The sequence below is a fragment of the Nasonia vitripennis genome, chromosome 4, assembly GCF_009193385.2.
Source record: "Nasonia vitripennis strain AsymCx chromosome 4, Nvit_psr_1.1, whole genome shotgun sequence".
In the NCBI taxonomy this organism is placed as follows: Eukaryota; Metazoa; Arthropoda; class Insecta; order Hymenoptera; family Pteromalidae; genus Nasonia; species Nasonia vitripennis.
Genome location: NC_045760.1, coordinates 1,657,458 through 1,667,873, shown reverse-complemented (window position 1 = coordinate 1,667,873; position 10,416 = coordinate 1,657,458). Strand labels below are relative to the sequence as shown.

Below are 10,416 nucleotides of genomic sequence, written 5' to 3'. Positions count from 1 at the left end.
TTGAGAAAGTCCAAATAGATCGACTTGCTTATTGCAGCGTATGGACTCATTCAACCGGTATAACGTACGCTAAGTTCGGTTTTGAAATAGAAAAAGACAGCTGTTCTTATAAAGTGTTTTTTTTTATTTAAGCGTATACAAAATATCGCAGTCAAAAAGTCGCCAGCGCACTTTTTCTTTTTTGGTATACCTATATGTCAAAATATATTTATTTTAGGATCTATGAGATTATCCAAGTAAACCTCAGACTTTATAGGAACCACGATTTTCAGTTTTTACAAGCAGCCTGCATCGTCAGTAAATACAGTTACTTCTTGTAGCTAGAAGCGTAAAAAAATAGAAAAGTATCTTTATAAATGCACTTTTTACATAGCCAGTAGTGCGCATGATTAATACATTATAATGCTCTAATAAAACAACGTTTTAATAAATCTTATACAGTAAACAAGTTTCTTTGTCTTGAAAAATGTCTTAAACTAAAAAAAAAATAATTATTTGGTCTTTTGTTTTTCTAAAGTTAGGTTGACGCAAGAATTCTTATTGAGACAATGGTCTAAAACGCTTCGCCAGTAAACGTCTTGGTATAAAAGTTTAGCATTGCCAATGATAATAAGTAAAGATCGAGCTCTAGTAATTGCTACGTTTAGTCTCTCCCGGGCGGAGACAAACCCAAGTGCATGCGTTATATCTTCCCTGACCTTATCTGGCGCGGTTCTGACGGTTGAAAGAATAATTACTTTTCTCTCTTGTCCTTGAAATTCTTCAACACTACCAACTTTTGGTATGTCCATTTCGAACGCCGCCAGAAGATTTCTTACATTATAAACCTGTTAAAAATAGGGCAAATTAATATTTGAGATGAATTATTTATCGGGATCGCAAACAAAGCTGCAATAGTAGAAGTTTTACCTGTTTGGAATATGGCGTGATAATTCCAATATCGTCCGGCTCTAAGCCACGGTTGTAGAGTTCCAGAAGATATATGTAAATTTGCGTTGCTTCTTCTGGATTGTGCCAACTGGGGCTGTCTGGTTCTTGTACATTTGTACCGTCGACGTTGTGGAAAATAATCGCTGGCGGAGTTCCGAGTCTTTTGGGCAACATATCCGCCAAGCTTTCCAACAACTTGGCTTCATCGCTATTTTCTGGATCGACCTATTGAAATATCAATGATGATATAAAGGCATATCTGTGGACTATATTCAGTGATAAAAAATTAAAATATACCTGAGGTATCAATTCCGCCTCGTAGAAAAGTTTATTTGGCAAGTCAAGCAAATCTGGCAAACTACGATAATTTATCAGCAACTTGGTAACGAGCCGAGGGTCATAACCGAATTCAAAACCTTCGGGATCTCGCTGATAAGGAAACTGCTGAAGCAATCTTACGAGGAAACTGTCATTCAATCCGTAATACCCAGCTAATCGACTCTGATTGACCGGTCCCAGTTGTTTTGGATCACCAGCCAGAATGACCTGTGTAGTACCCGAATGCGCCAAGCTCAACGGGATCATAATTTCTGGCTCGCAAGCTTGACCGGCTTCGTCGACGATGACGTGCGTAAAATGATCTGACTTACATCCCATGTTGTAAAGAATTCCCAAAGCTGAGCAAGTTCCTATTATCATACGATGTTGACACAATACGCTCAGCGTCACGTTAGTTTTGCAGCCACGTGGATCGATGTGATTCACATCTCCTCTGCTACCCTCACTTGCAATATCTGCTGTTACGCAGTAGGGAATCAACTTTTCTGGAATAGATTCGCTTTCCAGGTAATGATGAGCCACGAGCCGAATCTGAAACATAGATTACAAGTTGTAAAATATTGTGGTCGGTATAAATCGCAACTAAACAGTCTGACATACCAGATCACCTGGTTTCAAGAGATTACTGTCCAACAGTCTCTCTGCAATAAGATTAGCTGAACTGTTTGAAGGCGTCGCAATGAGAATTCTAGATTCCGACATTGTGAATAAAATCTGCAAAATAGCTTCACACACAGTAATGGTCTTTCCCGTTCCAGGTGGTCCAAAAATAACGTAAGGCAATGGCCGTGCCAACCCTTTCAAAACGTTTTTTACGGCTTCTTTCTGATACTTGTTTAGTCTCTTGTTAAACCATTTCAATTTTCTACGCGATAGCAGGGCTTCAAGAATTTTTACTTTTTCTTCGTGTGAAGTCAAATCATCCAACATTGGTGGATCGGTTGTCAACTGATCGCCATCGTTTTTGTTGTCGCAATCTGAAGCCTCTTCTTCAACGAAATTATATTGCGGTTCTTGTTGCTTGACTTTTTTAGGAAACAGAAAATCTTGCCCAAGTCTGTTGACTACTGTTGATATAGCTGTATGACAACGTTGGATGACGGTGGTTGATCCCTTGAAGCTTATTTGGCAGTCTTCTCCGTGATAGCTTTCGTGAAAACTCTGGTGGAATTGCAAAAAAACGTCGGAGCTTCGAATCTTGTGAATGTAGCCTTCATACTTCTTTTCACCTGATAAAAATAATACAATTAGTTGATATTTGTATATTGCAAAATTTTTCAAGTATTCTACACTTATACATACCACCAGTTGCATCCCAAAGAAACGATACAATAACTCTATCTCCGAGAATAAGAGACGGCCGATTTTCAGCAAGACCCGGTACATTTAACGTCAAGTATTCTCCGCTCCTGTGCAGTGTGGCACTTTTCATGTCAAACTTTTGCATATTGATGGTTTGTTCAATTTCCTCTAGATACAACAAGTAATCAAAACGTTTCTTGTAGTTGCGTATACTTAAAGGTTCGTGCAAGCAAGGTACAGCCTCCACTAGAGCAAAGACAGCTTCAGAATGAGTTTTTTGCTCTACTTTTATCTTGTTTATAACGGTCCAAAGTACGTCGGGAATTTTCCAAGTAACAGGACGAACGGGAATGAACTTAGCAACTTTATACGGCTTAACCCCTCTAATGTACATTCCTTCTTCATAAACTCGCGGGATTATGGAATACTGATTGCAATGGCGATTGTAGGTGTTTGTAGAACCCTCATTTGAGTCTTTTTTGGGATTAATACTGTTGACAGTTATTTGAACAATTCGAGCAATTTTAAATTTCCTAAATTTAAAAATAACCATTTCTTCGGATACTCCAACAATTTTTGCTCTGCATTTAAACTTGTAAGTCAGTGCACTGCCAGGTACTACGAATTGCTGCTCATTCTCTTTGGGAGAAACAAGTTGCAACTGAGAATTTGATCTTCTGGATAAGAATGCACATTTGAACAGTGTTTGCCTGACATTTCCATTATTTTTTATTACTATATCGATTTCTTCTTCCTCTTTGGCATTTAAAGTCAAGCTTAAATTGTTGGTGATTTCAATGTTTTCTTTATCCTTAAGCAATTCTTCTTTTTCATCATCTGGTAATTGAGGTTTGAATTTTACAGTCTCTGTTTCAAATCTATTGGATACCTGTTAAAATAAAATCACACAAGACATTAACAAAATAGTACTTTAAGTAATGAATATATAAATAAATAGAAGCAAACATACATCTTCTAGAGGTACTACTTTCATAGCTCGCCATCTCTGCTGCAGCCCTTGATCACTTTCAATACTTTGTGCTACCACTTTATCTCCTACACAAGGTATATAGCCATCTGAGCAAACGGCTTTGGTAAATATTATGGTCTCTTCAATCCTTCCAACTTCTGTTTGATTATCATAATGGGTGATTTTTCCTAATTTATTGAAAGATCTGTTAGGTAAGATTGATTCCACTTGTAATATTTCTCCTTGAAAATTGGGAATTTCTTCGTTGACTTCAACTAAGCATTCTATCTTTACCCAATCTCCAATCATTGGTACGAATTCAGAGCTTATATTGTCCAGATTAACACTAATATCAGTATAGTTCTCAAAAAAAACCTCTCTACCATTACGCCTGACAACTTTGTCAGTATAAGTCCTTTTATTGATATCTCTTTTTTTCACGATTTTATCACTGCTACCACCTGTTAACACGCAGTACTTGTTAATCCTTGAGCTTTTTGCTACAGGCTGATTTTCTATATGTGGTTTAGGTGGGTCAATATCGAAACTTTCCACAGGTTTGTCTAGTTCTAGTTCAATGTTTGGCATAGGTTCGGAGTATTTGAGAGGTTCAATTTCATCTTGTTCCCAAACTGCATCAAATTTATATTCAATTTTTCGAATTTTTAAATCTCCATTTTCATTAGCCCTGTATGCCATGTAATATACTTTATCACCTTTTTTAAGATCTTGTGGAACTACATATTTCATTTCACACATGTAGTCGTTTTCAATGAGAACATAATTATCTGTTACAAGAGTTACCACTCCAGTTTTGTGGAAACACCCCTTTTCTTCACTGTTATTAAAACTCAACTGAGGTGTCTCATTTTGCTCAGATGTTTGTTTGATGTCTTCAATTTGAGCTAAGAGACTTTCAATACTTTCTTCTTCCGGTTCTTCATTTCTATTATCATCATTATTATTAATGGTATCTCCAAAAATTTTATTGGAAACGTACTTTAATACAGAAAACATTTTGCCTTGAGATTTTATAAATCAGATTTAATGGTACGTAAGAAAATTTCAAAGCAATAGCTTAATGTCTGCACTGTTTCATAGGCTGATACATCCATTCAGTTGCTTTTAAATAGTCTAGTTCCTTTCGTAAACATTGTACTCTTTTTTTATGAAGTTCTTTGCTTTCTTGTTTTTGATTTTTCTTTATCAAAATATCTGATTTAATTTGATTCAAAAACTTTTCTGTACTAGATGATTTAGAACTTTGCGATTCTTGCATTTGTTTATAATTTATTGTTTCTGTTGCCAAATATACAATCGATTAAATCCTATTCTGTGATAGAAAAAAAAAAATGAAGATTGTAATAAAAATAAAATAGAAGCTAACCTATATCATGCTAAAAAGTACGCAAATCGACAGTTTAAGAAAAAAACCAAAACCTGTATAGCATGAAAATAGAAAATAATATATTCAATGCGCATTAACAATCCCTTACACATACCTGCCAAGAGTTTATCCGACGAGACAATGAAATTCTAGGAAAAATTTTTACTTGTTGCAGCAGCACGTGGGCCGGAAGAAGGACAATGAATGCTAGAGGTGTCTAATATTATAAGTATATACTTATATACAAATCTCTCAGTTGTTATTGATGTAGCGATTTTGATTCCTTGCCGGTATACGGTATTGTATACATTCGAACAAAGCACCAATATCGGAATACCACTGATATGCTCTCAACGCTTCACGCACACTATATGTAGATACTACACATGTGCGGAGATCACGACTCACGAGCACAAATCATTGCCAAGAGAAATTTCTATTGTAAGCGCGTGTTTTTAAAAAAACTTATTGGAAATGGGTATTATAATTATATATATGAACGGTCTTATATTTTCCGATTAAAAAACAGCTCCACATTTCGCCTCCCGTTTCGTGTACGCGCTGCCTGTCGTATAGACAGACCGTTAAATAACTTTCTATTTATTGAACTCGTATAATGAAGGAATCACGTCTGCGATTAATATACGACTGCTCTTGTTGAACGCTCATACGAGACTGAACCTCTTGCCTGTATATAACGCTTACCTACGCATACGTAATTTTTAGTTTCTTTCTCTCTTTCTTCCTAATCACAGATTACAGAAATCAGTTCTTAGATGTATAAGTCGAGACATTTTTATTGTAGCATGTGACATTATATATTCCAACAAAACTTCACCAATAGCGATGCTATATTTTTAAAAATTCAGCACGCCTTCTCCAAATTTTGCATTACTCTTATATTTATTTTCAAATACTTTGGCAATACGCTGTATCACTACGTAGTCCAAGTCAATGTTGCGTATGTAGGTTATTGTACCCTATAGAGGCGATGTCGTCGGGAACACAAAATATATTAATCGCGGGTTCATTCAAGGTGGGGAATAAAATAGAACAGTGTTTGTAGTTAAACCAGTTTCAAGGATGTATATTGTCTCAAAGAACCTAAATACAAGAATCTACTAATTATCTGACTCTATAAGCTAAGCTGATGATACTACGGACTCGCGACTCTGACTGTCCTCCGGAGCGGCGGTGATGCTGCTGGCGTTGAGGGCCTGACCTTGAATGGAGGGATGTAGTTTTGACAAATCAGAGCGACTCCGCGCGGACTTACAGAACTACGAGCTCGAATCAGCGTCGGTTTGCTGGGCCTACGTGATGGTGGTGGAAAATTCGGAATTACTACCCTAACTCTCAGTCCTCAGTTTTTATGAATCATAGAGCCGATACTCGCACAATTGGCATCTTTCTTTCCACTACTTCTAAAATTTATGTTCTATTTTTCCAACGGTTGAGTGAACAAGAATACAGAAATGCTTTTGTACTTTCTCTAAATGATTTTATAAGATGTACATAAAATATACTCGATTTTATTAATAAGAATTTGAATTACGCGCTTATACTCAATCACCTGATCACGTGATTACGGCTTACGTCTACTCTAGTCTATATAGTTGGTTTGGCGCGCTCGACACGCGAATCAGTATATTGGGTATAGTGCGGCCGACAATACATGTATATATATATATATATATATATATATATATATATATATATATATATATATATGGCTTTCGTATTATTTTTATTTGTCGGCTGCTGCGCACTAGTGTAGTACCGGCTGTACCTTTCTATTTGTATAACTACACAATTTTTTATATAACATATATTAAGTCGTATTTCGAGTATTGCCAAAAGGGTTTGCGTGTTTTGTTTGATTCTTACGTGATACTTATTCAAGTACCTGCAACCTGTCACAATGATTTTTAACCTAATTCGGCACATACACATCTAAACGAAGTATTCGCAAATTTTGGCGAATAGAATCATCGAATGTTTGGAAATCTCAAGGATATGGTGGGATGATAAGTTTTTTTTGCCAGACATGTCGGCGTTCCGAGGTTATGTCATCGAGAAAAAAATACGTTTTAAAATAGCGTGTTCTCAGAGGTCGAATGGTTCTGAATTTCTTTTATCGACGATTGACAGCTATTTGTGAAATTCAATGATCAATTGACAGCCAATATTCAAGTCATGATAATTCAGAGAAAGATGAAACAAATCATTTTTTTAGTTGTTGGCATAGTTTTAGGTAAGATTTGTTATCTAATCTGATTGTTTGTTATCGCAGAGGGATAATCAATGCATCGTGAATTATTTTAGTTCTAGGAATTTACAAAAGTATTGCAAAAACGGACAATAATGGCGAATTTCACAGCAGCCGAGATAGGTTGTCAAGTGATCGCCTTACCAATATTCTCAAGAAGCCTGGTGATGCAAAAATTGCTGATGCATCAGAAATCAATGACTTAGAAGAGGCAAAGAACAAGATAAGAGAACTGGAGGAAAAGTTGAAGTACATAGAATCCAAACTGGAGGTTCGAGTACCTAAAAACTATCCTGTAGTCAAATTCCTCAATTACAAGAATCGAAGACGTATATTAGTAACTGGTGGTGCTGGTTTTGTAGGCTCACATCTGGTAGATCGCCTCATGTTGGCTGGCCACGAGGTCATTGTCGTTGACAATTTTTTCACAGGTAGAAAGAGAAATGTCGAGCATTGGATTGGCCATGAGAACTTTGAATTAGTTCATCATGATGTTGTCAGACCATTGTACGTAGAGGTAGATGAGATTTATCATCTTGCCAGTCCTGCTAGTCCACCTCATTATATGTTAAACCCTGTAAAGACTATAAAAACTAATACTCTAGGTACAATCAACATGTTGGGTAAGTTATAATTTATGGGTATGGGAATATTAAAAATTTGAAAAGGTTTGATTAACTTTACGTTAACTTTTAATTATTATAGGACTTGCTAAAAGAGTAGGTGCCAAGGTTTTGATAGCGAGCACTTCTGAAGTTTATGGTGATCCTGATGAACACCCACAGTCAGAAACTTACTGGGGACATGTAAATCCAATAGGTAATTAATTTTGTTTTAAAGAAGTGTTTCGCAGGAAAGATGATATTTTTGTAAAAACACTATTCTCATTTTTAGGTCCAAGAGCTTGTTACGATGAAGGAAAACGAGTAGCAGAAACGCTAAGCTACGCCTATGAGCGACAAGAAAACGTCGCGGTTCGAGTAGCTCGCATTTTCAACACTTACGGACCACGGATGCATATGAACGACGGCAGAGTGGTTTCGAATTTCATACTCCAAGCGTTACAAAACAATTCAATAACGATCTATGGCGATGGCAAGCAAACCAGATCGTTTCAGTACGTGTCGGATCTAGTAGATGGATTGGTCGCTTTAATGGCATCAAATTACACTCAGCCTATCAACATTGGCAATCCAGTAGAACATACAATAGAAGGTAGATTGACGTAACATTTTTATCGAACGTGTCAAGTAGTATTCTTACCGCAAGAGTACAGGAGTTTTATTTTCACTCTACTTTCAGAATTTGCACGAATAATTAAAGATTTGGTGGGAGGTACGAGCAAAATAGTCGCACTTGCTGCGGTCGAAGACGATCCTCAACGACGAAAGCCGGACATTTCGCGAGCCAAGAAATATCTGAATTGGGAGGCAAAGGTTCCTCTAGTCGAGGGACTGAAGAAAACCATTACTTACTTTACAAAAGAGCTTCAGCGATCAAAGTACTCGTTGGCGGATAATCCCCTCAAAAGGCCGTTTAAAAATGATCACGACATAATAGAACAGTTATAGTAATTATGACTTTCTGCGATTATTATGTGCCAAACAATGTCCCTCGTCCGAACTCACAAGTTTTGGTAAATAACTCACACTCCATGACAATTTTACGAATCCATTGATTTTCATGTATCAATTTCTGATTTTCAGATTACGGTTTTGCCAGTTTAACGGGTACTTTTGATGCCCTGAGTTGTTATTTTACAAGGTATGTTCAAATCACTCAAAGAAAGTCAACCAAATCGTTAAACTTTTCGACGTTCTCCAGCGACTTACCCCAGTACAAATAGAAAAAAAAAATGTAGTAACTCACGTTTGATATACGCAAGTTTTGTACGTAATCGTAGACGTAATCCACGGCGAGATCGTTCGCGAGACAGCCTCTGTAAATATTGTACAATCATCCACTATAATATGCTCCGAACGAAAAAGAACAGCTCCATTCGCCGACTTGTGTAAGTTTGTAAGATATAGAAGTATAAAAAATGTACATACATAAACTCACGTGCTTCGAAAACTCCGAATGCGTGCTGATATTCAATAGATTTTTTGGAAAAGGCCGCACGTATCGCCGGTTCGATTCGCAGCTTTGATCAGGTGGAGTGTATAAAAATACAAAATAAACCATAGCGAAAAGAAGCAAGCCTCTACTCATGTACAATATAAAGGACGAACAAAAGCTGCTGGAATATAGAAGAGAGGCATGAGGCCGGTGGTATACATCGGGATGCCCGTCACGCGTCCAGCTCTCCTGTTCAGCGTCTAACGATTGTCATGCAAATGGCAGCAGGAGGCGCGCGTTATACGCGCGTTTTCGCGCGATGTGGGCGCTGTGCAGGTCGAAAGGAGAGAAATGTGCATGATAATCGCTGCATCCGCACAGCAAGCGCACAACAAAGGCTCTTGTCCGGCGGCGATTGCGCGCAAGGAAGTCGCACGTGTGCGATGCGTGAATGAAATAACGCGTGTCTTATTCAACGAGCGAGCGACCAGATAAGAGATACGTAAATGCGACATTATTATTATTTTCTTCTTCTAACTTTTGCCGTTTTGTGCAGAAAAGACTGCGGGAACATGGATGTATAGAAACATATGTATACTCTTAGAAGACGTTTTGTAAGAGCTGCGAAGTGTTTTTTTTTAAAAATAATTTATTCGTCGAGTTTTAATAAAAAGGATTTTGTGAAATCAGAGAGTTTTCTCTTCTCGCCAGACGCGTCCTTATCGCGTGTAAAATTATGGCGATGTATCGTGTATGTGTAACATCCCGACCGTGTGATCGAGTCAATATTGGCCGTCTTGTCGCGGGCTTTGAAAAAGATTGAGCTCGGCCACACGTGCGCTATAAGTAAAAGTGAAGCCACGACGGCGACGGTCTTCTATTCAGAAGGAAAGATAGGAAAGGAGTTACATAGATTGCTTGAGAGAGAGAGAGAGAGAGAGAGAGTAGAGTCCCCCTCGGCGGTGGCAGTGTGCGCACCGACCGTCGCGGCCTAGACTCGCGGTTCAGAACTGTGTCAAGAGGTCCGCGAGACAACTGCGCTTTGCGAGCCGGGTCGGCGGGGGGGGGGGGGGGAGATCGAGTCGGATCGTTGATCTTGTTAAACGTTAGGGTAATTAGCGCGAATATACCCGATCCTATAGACGGGTTCTTCAATTTCTA

The 10,416-nt window shown here is 37.9% G+C and overlaps 2 protein-coding genes across 2 annotated transcripts; one reads left to right on the top strand and one right to left on the bottom strand.

The window, feature by feature from the left end:
* Positions 1-103: 103 nt before the first annotated feature.
* LOC100122373 (probable RNA helicase armi) lies at positions 104-5,368 on the bottom strand. Its single transcript, XM_001605931.6, has 7 exons — positions 5,044-5,368; positions 3,542-4,874; positions 2,572-3,460; positions 1,870-2,498; positions 1,228-1,800; positions 910-1,155; positions 104-827 (listed from the first exon to the last, which is right to left on the bottom strand). The coding sequence occupies exons 2-7, from the start codon at positions 4,556-4,558 to the stop codon at positions 492-494; spliced, it is 3,690 nt and encodes a 1,229-aa protein (XP_001605981.2). The 5' UTR covers positions 4,559-4,874; positions 5,044-5,368; the 3' UTR covers positions 104-491.
* Positions 5,369-6,666: 1,298 nt separating this feature from the next.
* LOC100122389 (UDP-glucuronic acid decarboxylase 1) lies at positions 6,667-9,941 on the top strand. Its single transcript, XM_008213281.4, has 6 exons — positions 6,667-7,182; positions 7,254-7,820; positions 7,903-8,016; positions 8,092-8,412; positions 8,500-8,833; positions 8,904-9,941. Exons 1-5 carry the CDS (start codon positions 7,125-7,127, stop codon positions 8,766-8,768), a joined length of 1,329 nt encoding a protein of 442 aa, XP_008211503.1. The 5' UTR covers positions 6,667-7,124; the 3' UTR covers positions 8,769-8,833; positions 8,904-9,941.
* Positions 9,942-10,416: the final 475 nt, after the last annotated feature.